At 39.7% G+C, this 15,292-nt stretch overlaps 1 protein-coding gene across 5 annotated transcripts in view; it reads right to left on the bottom strand.

Annotated features, from left to right (window-relative positions):
- Positions 1–13,058, bottom strand: part of NREP (neuronal regeneration related protein) — a 28,917-nt gene extending 15,859 nt beyond the window's left edge. Inside the window, exons 1-3 of one of the 5 annotated variants that reach the window (XM_030926967.1) lie at positions 12,899–13,058; positions 12,101–12,142; positions 10,740–10,800 (exon numbers count right to left, since the gene is read on the bottom strand). In XM_030926967.1, the coding sequence (XP_030782827.1) occupies positions 10,740–10,742 (3 nt within the window). In that variant the 5' untranslated portion in view covers positions 10,743–10,800; positions 12,101–12,142; positions 12,899–13,058. Of the gene's footprint in view, positions 1–10,739; positions 10,801–12,100; positions 12,236–12,282; positions 12,506–12,526; positions 12,710–12,898 lie in introns of those variants that run through there. The other 4 variants (XM_010360998.2, XM_030926968.1, XR_747732.2 and 1 more) reach the window with 4 other exon arrangements.
- Between the last annotated feature and the right edge of the window lie 2,234 nt (positions 13,059–15,292).

Here is a 15,292-nt window from a genome sequence, read left to right as displayed (position 1 = left end):
GCAACAGGATCGGGCACATAAGCAGATCTGTGTTAGCTTCCATTATCATCATCGTCACCATTTTACAGATGAGAATACTGAGGGAGAATAGTCAGGGAACCTGCCCAAGGTCTCCAGTGTTCATGTGTTGCTACAGTTGTGGAGGAAAGACCAGTCTTAGGGTAACAACTTTGACTTGGCTACATTAAGACTTTGGATCTAATTAAACCCAAGCAAAGTAGGAATCAGTTTTTTTCTTTTTTCAATGTTCCCTGGAAGGAAATGTCCAGCACAATATAAATATGTAGCATCATTGCAGCTAATAACAACGCATTTGCTGAGAAACCAAGTTGTTTCATGACTCCCAAATGAACTCTCAAACAGTTTCTTCTTAGATGGCTACCATGGAAAATCTAATTCAGTATAGAATTCTTGACTGCCTACACTGGCACAATCAATTCATTCTTTCATCAAATGCATTTGAAATCCTGTTCACTATAACTTTGCTTTTTAAAATGTTAACTCAATTTAAAAACAAAGTAATTAGTTAAAAAATATTTTATCAATGATCTGCAGACACACAAACCATATACTGCATAAAAATATGAAGTATTTTTCTTCCTTTCAATTGAGAAGAAAATAAACACTTATCAGACAAGAGAGACAGGTTAAATTCAGAAAGAAAAATAAATGTAACCAGACTCCACTTGGAAACCTTTAATTAATGTATTAGAAATCCAGACAGTTCTAAAGATGGACAAATAGAAAGATGGAGATGGGGCAACAACTAATTATTAACATCCTAAAGGTATCAAATAGCAAATAATTAGATATGCTGTATTTGATCCTCATATTGCAGGTAGAGTACTCTATTCAATCACAGTCAAAGATGTGGTGACCCTCGGACTTCATCTACACAACATAATAGCTAATCAATTTAGTAAAAATTCACAATGATTATCAGATGAATTGTTTCTATGATGCAAAGAACAAATTTAATTGTATTTCTGATTGAATTGATTGTGCCAGTGTAGACAGGCAAGCCTCATATAATAAAGTTCAAAAAGTGGTTCTCATGTTTTTTAAAAAAAAGGAAAAATAGGCTTAATAAAGATTAAATGAAAAGATGCGGAGACTTGTCTCCCAGACTTTGATAACAAGATCAGAACAATTTATGATTCTATTATCAAGAAGTGAGAAAAATATGCAAGGCCAGGGCATTTCATGATATATAATTAGACTCAAGACTCCACAGGGCAGTAACAAAAGGAGACTCAGTTCTGGTCCACAGCATCCAGGTTTTGGAAAAGCTAAATCTAAATAATAAAGGACTAAAATTGTGAAGATAAGGGCTCAGAGATATGGACAGAATTTCTGATCCTATATTAACTAAATTGGCTAGGTATATAATCTAAATTATCTGGTCAATTAATAAAGAAATATTTATTAAGTATTTTCAGCAGGCATTGAATATTTCGTAGGCAGTTTTTAATCCTATACAATTAGCATCTTATGAAAGAGTAAGTCCCATTAGTTTGGGCTGGAAATACCAAAGTAGCACAGAAAATAATTTTTTTTTTTTTCCAAAAATATTTTTTTTTTTTTTTTTTTTTTTTTGCTCTGTCACCCAGGCTGGAGTGCAGTGGCCAGATCTCAGCTCACTGCAAGCTCCGCCTCCCAGGTTTAGGCCATTCTCCTGCCTCAGCCTAGGCGCCCGCCACCCCGCCCGGCTAGTTTTTTGTATTTTTTAGTAGAGACGGGGTTTCACTGTGTTAGCCAGGATAGTCTCAATCTCCTGACCTCGTGATCTGCAAATCCCGGGAAGTCTATTCAGGAAAGGAGTGGGCTAGTTAATATGATGTATCTATTCAAATTCTAATTCTGTTAACACCACAACTGGAATTCCGATATTGCATGCTTTTAAACAGTGGGTACATTCCCTGAACAGCATTCATTCTTTAAGCTAGTATTAACTGAGTTCCTCCAATGCAGAAGGCACTAGGTTAAGTGTTCAGCCATGTGCTGCCTAACCCACAGGACACACTGATCTACTGACACTCAACAACATCTGTCAAATGAGCACAAGAACAGACTTTGACATCATGGTCCCAACGAGCCTTTTGGGTGGCTTTCACTAGGATGACTGAGTGGGAGGCATGAAACAGTACTTCGTGGAGGAAACAGTTAATATCAAACCCTTACTTGGGTCATGTTTATAAGCACCTTAGTCAACAAGTTTTATCCACATAAATACTGACTAGCTTTCCCTTGATGCTCTGAAAGCTGGCTGGCAAAGCAGTATCTTCTCCTAATTTCTACTCTTTCCTATCCAAGAATAAGTTCTATATCAGACACCAACTTTATCCAATAAAAGTGTCCTCAAAATGCCTGGACCCGTTTTAAACAAAACAACTTTTGTAGATTTCTCCTTGTTCAGCCACTGGACTGTAGTACTTTTCCCTGCTGGAATTGTATCAAACTCAATTCAGCAGGAAGGCTGTTACCTGCCCCAGTAATCAAAGGACATGGTGTGTGATGGTGATCTGAGTAAGAGCTGGGATGGAGGAGAGAAGAGCTGGAGCTGGCAGCCACAGCAAAACTTCTGTGCACATTATGACTCTCCCTGTTCTTTTAATTACCTATTGGTGAGTCTTTGGCTCGGCATTTTTATTGGCAACAACTACTTGGCGATTCCCCCTTCCTTTCCAATCAATGGCTCTGGTTCCCAAATTTCAGTGAAAAGGGGCAAACAGACCTTCCTTTCATGCCACATTCTCTCTTTACTCCTTCTCCTTCTTGAATATGTTATATTTGTATTTTGCTCCATGAAAATGAGGAACATTGAACCAAGCAGTCTAAAATCAGAGATTTTAAAATATCTTCAGCTAGATTATCCTAACACTTTCAAGGCAAAAAGCTTACATTAGGAACCATTCTAAGGTAGTAATGGGCAACAATTTTACTTTAAAAGATTTCATTACCCTGTGAAACCAGGGCAGATTTGCTCTACTGTCATGACTGCCTCAGTCCGATTACTGAGATTACTGTGCTGCCCGCTGGAAAAGCACCATTAATACTCTCATGCATAATGGCGCCCCACAGCCAATATTCTGGATAAGATGTGTGGCACTACTCTACAGTGAGATTCCTCTTTCAGCAGACCATACCAACCTAGCTTTCTGGACTCTCAGGACCTCCTCTGCCTAAAGGAGTGCAAAAGAAAGGAACACAGAATTTAGGAGTTGTTTTTGTAGTGTGCTTAGATCTCACTTAACTCTTCCTCCTTACTTCCCAAACATTTGAGCCTTCTAAAATGTTCAGTGAGAGGCTCTTTTCAGTAGGAAATTGTTCATCAGTGTATGTTCATTTCATTTCCTGGACTGCCTTATAACTGAGCTATCACAGCAGTACAGTGTCCGGCCATAACTCATTGTAGACACCAAAGTGGGCCACCTGGTCCTGCCCAGAAATAGCAGATTGTCATGTATCCATGACCACTGACTCATTCATTTATTCCACAGACAGTTGTTGATCACTGAGGATGTGCCAGATCCTAGTTAGGTATGGGAGCACAGATCAGACTGGTTCATGGTGTAGGATCTATTCCAAGGTCTCATTAGGAAATGTCAGTGAAAGTTAGAGTTTCCTTTCACTTTGTAGAAAGAGAACACCAATTTCTCTATGATTTCGTTACTGAGAGTTCTCAGTAATGAAACGTCTCTACATCTGAATTCACCATCCCACTGATAGAGGAAATGGAAAAAAAAAGAGGCATCACAGTCTCAACTGCTACCAAAAAGGGAAAGGTGTTGCTCAGTTACTAAGTGGTCAATATTCTTGTATCAAGTATACAAACTTGGAGGGTAGAAAAACATGCAGAAATAAGCCAGCTGCAAGAAGAAAGTTAAACGTGTGATACAGAGGAACATAAGAAGATTCCTGCTGGATGTACTATGGTGAGTTTCAGAGAGGAGTTGTCATTCTAATTCAGTTTTCAAGGATGGCTTTATTTTGTCAGGAGGTGCATTCCTTCTAGAAACAAGTTAAGCAAAGGCACAGAAGGAGGGAATCCTGGGGCAGGTTTAGAATAAGTGGTCTGGTCCCTCTAAGAAAATATAATCCACTATAGCTAGAAATAAATGATTAATTAATATAGTTCCTAGCATATCTATCAAGCCACAGAAATAAAACTTAGGAAGTTCTAAACATAGCAGGTAAAAAAAAAATTACTTGAAGCTATGAAGTGGAGAAGGCATAAAGAATTCAAGGAGCAATGCTTACCTATGTCACTTTTACTGAGAGATTTACAGACAAGTACCACCTCATCAGAAGGGGTTAAAAGAGCTAGTCACATCATTTCATGTTGAAAATCTTGCAGCTGATGTATTCTAAGGTAACCATTCTGTGCTGTTAATGAGATTGCAGGAAAAAAAAAGTCCCTCTTGGACTTGGCTTTCCTCGATTTTCATGTATCATGTAATGAGATTCCCTTTGGTTGATCACCAGACTACTGACTACATTAGTAACAGCATGTAGGCCTCAAATTGTAAACAATTTTTATTGTGATGACATAAGTGTTGGCTTACATTTTGAATAAGTATGGTTAATCAAGAAGAAATGGAAAGAGAAAAGCAGCTGGGTACATGGGGGTACAACTGATTAGCACATGCCAGCACCCAGTCAGTCTCACAGGAGGGAAGCATGATCCTTCTATCGGGGAGCTTGCAAGTCAGCAACATCCTCTCTGCCAAGCAGACACTGCTGAACTTGCTGGGATTTGCCAATGAAAGTGCTGCCACTTTCTCAAGAAAAAGAAGATAAGCATGCTCCCTTTTCCCTTCCCAGTTCCTTTTAGCTAGAGACCTTTCTTCTCTCCACCACTCCACTCCAGCCTAAGGCGAGTGAGAGGGAGCAATAAAGTAAGCTGTACCTTTAACCAGAAAGTGTAAGTGAGTGAGTGTGTGTGTTCTTTCCTGTTAAGCACAATCAAAAGGCAAAGAACCTGAGACAGGTTGGTAACCTGAGTGAGAGCCCTGGGCCATCTCTAAGATGCCTGCTCAGTGGCTTCTTATTGCTTAGCACATCAAGTCTTTGACTTCTAGGTATAGTTTTTGAGGTCTGTCCTTGACAGCACAGAGGTCCTAAACAGGGAGGAAGATCTTCCCTATAACAGTAAAAAGGTATTATCCCCTCTTGCAAGCCTAACTCTCTAATGCACTCCTTTTATCTGGAATACTCCTCACTCTCATCTAAATCTACCCAAATATTCTTAATTCTTCACTAACTCAATATAAGGACTGGTCCTAAGTCCTAGAAACAAAAAGCTTAATAAAGCATAGTACTTACTCTCAAGGAGCAAATAGTCACTTCTAGGTTTCAAATTTTGTGCCAACTCCAATCAATTGTTAATGGCATCCTGGAACACCGTATTGGGCATTTTGAAATCATACTCAAGCTGAATAATAATGAGTGTCAAGGTTGATTAGCAATGTCTCCCACAGGTATAAAAGTTAGTGATGGAGATAGCCATATATTTGCTATTTCTGGCTCCAGCTTAATTTCTACCTTCTTAATAAAAGTTAATTTTAACTTTTAACTCCAGCTTAATTTCTACCTTCTTAATATAAGTTTTCCACTATCCCCAATCCCCAGTCCTCACTAACATCACTCATACCATTTAGCACTAGATTATATTGTTTTACATTGTTAAGTATGCTGCACCTCACAGAATCACAGAAACAGATTCTACTGAACTAAGTGAAGGCTAGAAAGTTCCAATACTGGGAGTAAAGCTCCTCTTGGGTCCAGGCTGCAGGAAAAGCTGCTCTGAGGTTTAAATACCACAGCTGGATCCAACCCAGAGAGATGGCATCGCACCACATTGCCAGAGTGTGGCTCTGGAAGCTGGGAAAGGTTAGCCATTGCAAGCCACGTAATTTTGGCAAGTGCCACACCTTATGGTTTCACTGCATTTTGTTTTATCCCGTTAATAATGGAAAATAAGTTTCTGTGTAAACTAAAATTGCATTCACTTCGGCTTCCTACCTCTTTCAAAATAGAGGTTAAGGATACAAATTACTTCTAGTTCACAAAAACTAAACATAATTAAATCATTAAGAATGAATGTTAAAAATCCAACTTAATAGATGTCAATATGCATAGACCAAATATTTATTGAGCTTCTACCATATATTTAATACTTTACCAAGCACAATATGAAGTTTATAAACCCTCTGGGAGGCTATAATTTAGTTGAGCAAGGAAAGAAATGCATATGATCCAACTAACAAATAATGCCATCCTGGTTAATACCATGATATTACTACTAATAACTGAATTGATATTTAGAATTTAGCTGAAAGCCATGTTAATGAGTAAGTCCCAAACCATTAGGGCTGTTAATACTTTTGCACGAATGGATCAATTTCAGGATCACTGCTATTTTTTACACCACTGAGATGAACTATTCTTGAAGCTCTTCCTAGGTACAAAATATGTTCTAGAAATATTCATTTCAAATAAATTTACACCCAATAAATATTTTTAGCAATCATAATTCCTACAGATGTGGACTAAGAATTTATGATTAAGCTGCTACCCAGTACAAAGTAGAGGAGTCCTTTAAAATTGATATATTGTAATATATCTTTATCAACCAAGATGACACAATCCAAGTACATTCAATACATTTTCCTCTGGTATATTCAAATTGGATTTGCTGGTAAGATTTCCTTATCCCTAGTTTTTTCTTGTATAACACAGGAATTATACAGATAATTCAGGCAAATCCTTCCCACTCCTACATCACTCCAGCAACATTTTGAATTACCAAGATGAATCAGACAAAATCAATTTTTTGAGCATAATTATTCAGGTAATTATTTCAACCCTCCATTTCACTTTGGCTATGAGGATATGGCCTTAAAAGACTTTCCATCCAGGAAGAGCACTAATTTTTTTAAATGTAGGACCAAGGAAGTTACACTAAGGATCCCTAGTCAGCCCAGTATATCTGAATGCCACATCAGGTCTTTAACTGACCAGGTAAATTAATACTTCAAAGTATAAAATTCATTAATAGCCAAGTATAAATTTGGGTATTGCTCATTTGGTTTAGCAGAGTATTCATATTTTAGAATTATATTTTCCTGTTTTAGAAGTATTCATCTCAGGACTTAAAAAGTGAATTTCTTCAGTGTATTTATGATGATCTGATTTACATCTTTTAAGAAGTGTATCAGGTTAAAATGGAATGATACTCGGAACAGCTGTTTATTCTAAGATTGCTGCTCAAATACCTTTTCCTACCTGAATTATCTCTATAGCTCAAGAGGAAGCTGGACTGGGCTTAACCCAAATAGACTATCCCTACTGTCCTAATTCCTCAAACGATTCCCAATTCTCCCCCTCACTGTTCACTGGAAACTGTGGTGAAAAAGACAGTACCAAATAAAATTACTCTCTTAGGTACTTCTCAGCATCTCCACCATCAAGAGTCACTGAGCAATTGGTATATTTACATTCTAAGCCCAATGGCACAAGCTATGAATAGGACCACATCCCTCCCCAATCTTTGTCTTTTTCTTTACACAAGGAAACCTTATGTTAATGGAGAGATTATTGAAAGAGTCTTCTTGTAAGCCCATGAATGCCACTTCACAAACTGTACAGAAAGCAGAGCTCTATGAATGGTACAATGGAGTCAACTCATCTGTTTTAAAAGCTCAGCATCAGTCTTAAAGAGAACTTATATTGTTCTAATGTCTAGGTCTCTGTTAAAACATAATGAGCCCATGCTTATGTCACTGTGAGTCCATGGTACACACACACTGAGAGGCAAGTTTACTGTGTAGAAGGCAATCATGTTGAAAACCAGGACTTAACCTTGACATTGGATTAAATAATTTTTTTTCAAACTAGTCAATAGAATCATCTACTCATTCTGAATTGTTTTCTTCTCATTAACTTATCCAAAGCAAGTACCTTTAAAATAGAATACCTAAATAAATAGTAAGAACTCATGTAAAATACAATCATAGCAATTTAAATTTAGAAAAAGCCAAATGTAAATTAAAGAAGTGCTGAAGACTTAATATCCTACTAATTAAAAAAAAAAAAAAAAGTGAGGGTGGGAGAGGCATGGGAGAGGCATATTTACTAGAAAACAAAAAGTTGGAGAATGACTTATAGAAAAAAATGTTCCGTTCAACTAAGATACAGCAAACTATACTCAAAATTGACACTTTTAACAGTACTCTTGAGTTGCACAACCCCAGGTGCCACCATGTACAACTTTATATAAATAGCATTCCCTGCAGTGGTGCTCAAGGAGGCCCATACACAGAACACAATGTGATTGGTGCCTCCTAGAGCTGCACGATTTTATATATATATATATATAAATAATATGATACAGAAGGCACTCGAGAATCCTTAAGTGTCTCCACATTATTGTAAAACATTATCATTTTAGGTATGTAACAAGTCTAGATATTGAATCACTGTGTTATGAATTCTGGAATCTATTAGATAATTTCTTATGCTAAAATGAGCTGATTATAAACTTGTATTTGAAATAAGCTCTTTACTAAATAGGTTAAATATACTGAAATTAGATCTTCTTTAGCATTTTAAATTATGTAACTGGAAATGCAAGTTTAACAGGAAAGCCATGCTTATGTATTTTCTAGAGGTGTAAGGAGTTAAATCTACTGCTTCACTGGAAGCAGTTTCTATTGTATGTGGGCTAAGTCTTCACTCTAAGCAAGCCAGTTACAGAGGTCCACAAAGTAATTCCAGTTTTAATAAAGGAAAGAAAACTAACTTGATTTTGCCAAAAGGGAGAAAGAGGAGATACAAGACACCTCTAATATCACTTCTTAAAAAAAAAAAAAGTGAAACTTTTCTTTACATTAATATGTGCAAAGACTTTTAAGATCTAGACTTTCCGGAAAAAGAGAATTGCTAGAAAGTTACTTGGAATCACCCACAGACAATAACTGTCAGTGGTTTCATTTCAGGCAATGGGCTTGTGCCAAAAGGGACTGACATCTTGATGAAAGGATCACCAAAAAGTTGTAAGAATTTTTTCATGAGTAAAAATCCTTCCCGGAGCAACAAATTGTGATTTTCCATTCTGCCACCATACATAAACGATAATTGCAAAAAAATTAACATGTAATAATAATTTCCATTTGCTTTTCTGCATTCAAATGGTTCCAACTTCCACTCTCAGCTTTGGCAGGCATGCTTACCTTCTACAAAGCTCATTCTACTTATTACTACAGAACCATGATATCTTAGTCTTTGAGCTTGATCTATAGAGTTAGTTTTGGCAGGGTCAGTAGTCATATTTATGTTTAAACTGGTCACCTGACATATTGCAACATACATGAACCTCTGTGATCTATTTATGCTCACAGAAAGTAGGTAAGGTTCTGAGATAAAGAGCTTGGAGGCAAGGTGATGTGGTCAGTCACAGTAAAAAAAATAAGTAAACACAAATACTTTATAGCAGTTGATTTTATTACCATCCTATTATTCTATGACAACAGCTAATTAAGAATTTAATATGAATTTAGGAACCATTTGCACAAAATCCATTGATTAGCTTAATTTTATGTTCACTTCTTTTGTCTTTCTACCTCAAGTTCCTTAATTTGATCATTTTCAAACAAGGTCCATGTGGTGCTTTGATACCCACTTGTTGAAATGGCAAGTGAGGCATACACAAAAAGTAAAACACTTGTTAATAAAAATCAAACTGAACTCATTTCACTGCCTGATTCACTTTCCTCCTTGGAAGCTTATACTTGGGTTGTTCTCAAAGAAAACATCAAAGATATCAGATTAAATTTTGATTCATTAAATTCCACCCTCATTTCAAAGAAAAAAAAACTAAAACTAAATTTGGATATCACACATTCTAAGTGACAAAGAGGTGTTTTAAAGAGTATAAACATCTGCAGTAGGACACGCTGTACTTCACTAAAAAGTTTTATGACATTTCTATTATTTTTTTTTAGTTCATCTTATTTCCAAAGAGGAAATTTTTCATAGATGATTAATACACTTATTCAGCTGCTTTTAACGTGTATTCCTTCTGTTTCTTTAATCAGTAATCAAACATTAAACTGCATTCTCTGTGGATCATGAGCTTTGTCAGAAATAGTTATACTTTTATTTAGAGGTTAACATGCTTGACTTCTGAAATTGAGTACATGTCTCTCATAAATGAAGTTATAAATCAAGAAAAATAACAGTATATTTAAATAGATGAGGTACATAAATATAAAAATTAATCCTTTTCATCTATATTGCTTTAAAGGATAGCATATACAGTAGCTGTTTGATCAGGGGGACAGACTCCTCAGTTTTGGATAAGTTTGGGCTAGCTCTAAGACCCAAGGCTTTGTTTGAGCCCTACTGCTGTCACCACCTCCTTGCATGTCACAACACATCACTCTTCTTAAAGAACCGAATAGTTTCTGTTGTTTAAATTAAATAAATCCTCACTTCTGAAAGAGGAATTTTAGTTTTCTATTCAAAAAAACTGCAAGTCAAAAGAACTAATTTGCCACATTCAATTCACATAAATTGCTGTACTGCAACGCTCCCAGGAGCTGGAGATGGAACCTTTTAAAGGTCAGATGGGGTGTAGAACAATGAAGGGTTGAGGCAGATGAAGATGGGTGGTTGATATTTATACGTAATAGATTGGTAAGAAGTATTGAGAATCTCCTCTGATGACCAAGTCTTACCATTTTGAGAATCTTAGTCTTGGGCTTCTATTCTCCCTCTCTTCAGTCCAGGGAGACCAACCTGCAAAATATGTTTAAATACAGTAGACACATCGCCTCACCACAGGTCAGCAAACCAAAAATGCCTCTTTAGAGGCTACAGACGAATAACCATTTTCTGTGGTTAAGTTATATGCAAATTATTGTTAACTGCTGGGATTTCTAAAAGAGCTTTCCAAGTGGCCTATAGGCTTAGCTAGGGGACAAAGGAATCCCTGGTACTTTGCTTTGCAGAGTCCTGGGCTATTCTTAGTGTTTGGTTCATCTTTAAATTGCATGAGTTCAAAAGGTTTAGCAACTTAAAAGTAGAACCAAGTGATAAAAATAGATTGTTTTCTGGCTGCTCTTTGTTCCCAGACATACTACTGGCAGTATATTTGCAATCAAGACGACAGAATAGGAATCAGCCTTCCACCGTGTAGTGTAATGCCTCAGAGTGGATATTTTTGGAAATGGCACTGCATTACATAACCTTCCGTGTTTAAAAAAAAAAAAAAAACCCTACACGGCGGGGGGGTGGGGGGAGTCAGGAATATACACCATTTGTCCTTCTCCCTAAACCAAATAAACATTAATGTACATACTGCTGCAGTGATTTACCCTCAACCTTTATGTTATCAGAAGGCAGCTCTTTTGTTAACACAGTTATGACAAGAATTAAGATGAATGGAGAAACTAAAAGTTCTCAAAAAGGGTATCATTCGCTCTTAGAGTTTTCCTATAACGTTATTATAGATACACATAAATGCAAATCAGATTATTACCATCACCAAGAAGAAAACAGTCATTTATTTTTAAGGCCCTCCCCCCCAAAGTTCAACTGCTTTATAAGAAAATGCAGAAAAAAGTGCTGCAAGATCGAATGCCTAAGAAGACCCTCGGAAGCAGCAGCATTGAAAGAGTAATCAAGTGTAAGGACGGAGGGGTACAAATTCATTTTATAAAAGGGTTGGAAAAGCTTGCATGCACCAAAGTGCATTTAATGCAAAGAAACACAACAGTTTCTAACAATGCTTTAGGAGCAAGAAGAACAAAATTAACCATACCAACAAGCACAAAACCCCACCCCTTCCCAAAAGAATTCATTTATCCCTCTAAACTTGTGCATTTCAGAAAAAAAACCCAAGTCAAATTCCAGCCTGAATGCAGCACGACCAAAATGCCAGAATTTCTCCAAGGTACACGCTTCAGGTCTTTAAAATTTAGAGGGAAGAAGCATGAACTCTGCAGGGTTGAAGGGTCCAGCTAAGAGCAACGGCAAGGAATCGACACAAAAGAGAAAGCAGCGCTCCCAGCCGGGGATAGGAATGGCATATACTTACAGACAAAAGCCCCGCTCCCTGTTCACTCTCTCCTCTCTACACCTGAAACACAAATGTGGTTGAAAAAGGGCAACATGCTAGAAAGACAGCTTGTGGGGGAGGGGGGATTGGGGGAGGGAGGGGGGAGGGGAAAGGGGTGGAGGAAGAGGAGGGAGGAGGGGGAAGGGAAACAAAACCCAAACCGGCTTCACTTCCAAGAAGTGCAGCCTTGGAAAAAAGAGGAGGAGATGATCTCCCTGCCTCGCGCTCTCTCTCCAAGACTGTGTGTGTGTCTCTCTCTTTCTCTAACAGTCTCTCTCTCTCCCTTTCCCTCTCTCTCCCGCTAGTGTGCTAGTGAACAATGAGCTAATTCTGATGGAGCTGGCGCAGAGCCAGCGCCCCAGCCTTGCTGCCACTGTGCAGCCGCCTAGGAGCCAGACTGCTTACTCGGCAGGAATCGGCGGCTCGGGGCCCCGTCGGCGAGCGGCCAACAGGCGGGCGCGCGCCCCGACACCCTGCACCCGCGCCCCAGGCGCCCCGCTCGCCGCGCTGCCCCCACTGCGCCGCACAGCGCCCCGGGGAGACAAAGCGAACCCGCAGCTCTGCGCTCCGGCCCCGCCCAGGGAGCACGGCGCGCGCAAACCCCCGGCCTGCCTCCCCACCCCCGGCCAGCCTCTCCGCCTCGACGTGCGGTTGCTTTTCAGACAAATAAGGAGGCGGAGGAGGCGGTTTGGGGGCGCGCCAGGCGTGAAGGCGGCCAGGGTGCTGCACAGTCCGGCGGCCCGCCAGGGCCGTGGGGAGAGGCGGCGCGGCCCGTACTGTAATAATAAACCTGCAGCAGAGGGCATCTGAGGAAAAGAGGACGGCGACGGGCGGCAGCCGCCTTCCTTTTATGTGCCTGTCCTGAGCGAAGCAGAAAATGGTGCCCGCGGCGGCGCGGAGCCGCACGCAGACACACAAAGAGCCTGTGCAGCATGCATTTGCACACGGCCCAGGTCGGACCCTGCCCCTGGGCAGGGTACGCGCGCCCCACTCCCTTGCGCGGCGAAGCCCGGGGCGGGGAGCGCCCCCGAAGGCCAGGCCCAGAGGTCCTGTGGCTGCCTGTGCACACACACACGTGCACATAGTCACACGCGCACAGCCAGCCAGAGCTGCGGCCTGGCATGATCGGCCCAAGACATACTCCCCTGTGGCTTCCTTCTCCTTCCCTACATGCTCCCCCACTGCCTGCCCCTCTGAAATTGTACTTTTTAAAATCGAGGATTGCTTTGAAAACTAAAGTGCTTTGCCATTTCTGATTTTTGTAAACTCGTCTTTCTTATTTAAAATCTATATTTTCATAGTAATGTAATAGCTCAAATTTTGCAACAAACTCAAATAAACTGGTTCTGTTGCCAACAAAGCAGGATATCATTTTATGGTAACTGTCAGATGTTAAAGGAGAAGATTATTTCCTAATTAAATTGCCTTGCCAAGAAAAAGAGATATAAAGGATCATAGTGTCTTCTGAATTTGCTATCCACTTTTCCCCCAATCACTGAAGCAATGTTTTCCGTTGTAACAAAGAAAATAAGGCAAACTTATGAAACTCAATTTTTAAACATGTGTTTACAGAATGTCTTGATGTTTTGGATTTCACATACTGGGTACCAAAATAGCAAACCTTAAAAAGCAATACTTTACACTCAACAATTCTAAAAGAATGCATTGAATTCTCTATGCTTGTTGCTGGGACTCTAGGTCGCCTTAAAAACTACAAAGCCATTGCCACAACAAATGCCTATTAGACTGCACTGGGTGTGATGTTTAAGGAGCACACTAAAAGCTTCTCTGAATCTAAAACTTCACAGTCATTTTCCTGCAAAAATAAGATTATTTGGCAGCCACAGCTAGGAACAAAGGGAAGAAATACAAAATTCAACAAATTCCCTTGACCCCTTCAGGTCAGTTCACCAGCCAGGGAAGTACTGGAAGGAAGGTGTAAGGCATAGGCTGGGTGGTGGGAGAGGGGAGAGGCCTGGGGGCTACTCTGCAAGTCTGGAATCCCAACACACTGCTCAAGGGCACCTCAACATTGAGATCTTTGGCATTCACCTCAGGGTCAGGCCGGAAAAGAACCCCAAGGGCACATCGTCAAATCAAAGACTACCAAAAATCTATCCCAGTAATATTTATTCAAAAGGTGCATCTATGAGGAAACATACATACACATGCATACATATACAGGGACTTTAACATTTATGTAAAATTTCCCTAAGATGTTCTTTCAAAACACAGAGATATGTTCATTTTTCTCTTTCTTTCTTTCCTGGTTTTTTTTTTTTTTCTTTTTTTTTTAGAAATGAGTCTCACCAAGTTACCACGTTGCCTGGTCTCAAACTCCTGGATTCAGGCAATCCTCACTATGGCCTCCGAAAGTGCTAGGATCACAGGCACAAGTCACCTCTCTTGGCCAATTTTTCTTCGTTGTTACCATAGACATTCAGTGACAGATTTTTAAGTATTAAGAACACTGTGTCGGGCGTGTTGGCTAACGCCTGTAATCCCAGCACTTTGGGAGGCTGAGGCGGGTGGATCACGTGGTCAGGAGATTGAGACCATCCTGGCTAACACGGTGAAACCCCGTCTCTACTAAAAATACAAAAAATTAGCCGGGTGTAGTGGCGGGCGCCTGTAGTCCCAGCTACTCAGGAGGCTGAGGCAGGAGAATGGCGTGGACCCGGGAGGCAGAGTTTGCAGTGAGCTGAGATCGTGCCACTGCACTCCAGAGCGAGACTCCGTCTCAAAAACAAACAAACAAACAAACAAAACAAAACAAACAAAAAAGAACACTGGGTCAGATTCATAGCTTATTTATCTGTTGTGTTCCAGAAAACGGTTGTCATCCAACTATCCAAGAAACATTCTTGAGTCTCCTCTAGGTGTAGAAGGCTGTGCTAATCACTTAAGGATATATAAGAAACTCATGCCATGTCGCCTCACCCAAACTGTAGCTATAGCTGTCTCACAGTCCTAGCTGCCATGTTCTGCCCCCTTCCATCTATCCTGTAGGTGGTATGGTAGACCCACTCTTCTAAAATTTCTTTTTAATCATGGTATCCCCTGCTCCATTACAGGATAAAGGCCGTATTTTGCCACAAGGTGACTACGGTCTGACTTTCTAACCTTACCATCTCTCAATCATAGAATATCAGTCCTTCACTTCACTGTGAT

The sequence above is a fragment of the Rhinopithecus roxellana genome, chromosome 3 (assembly GCF_007565055.1).
Source record: "Rhinopithecus roxellana isolate Shanxi Qingling chromosome 3, ASM756505v1, whole genome shotgun sequence".
Classification (NCBI taxonomy): domain Eukaryota; kingdom Metazoa; phylum Chordata; class Mammalia; order Primates; family Cercopithecidae; genus Rhinopithecus; species Rhinopithecus roxellana.
This window is presented reverse-complemented; position numbering and strand designations above follow the sequence as displayed.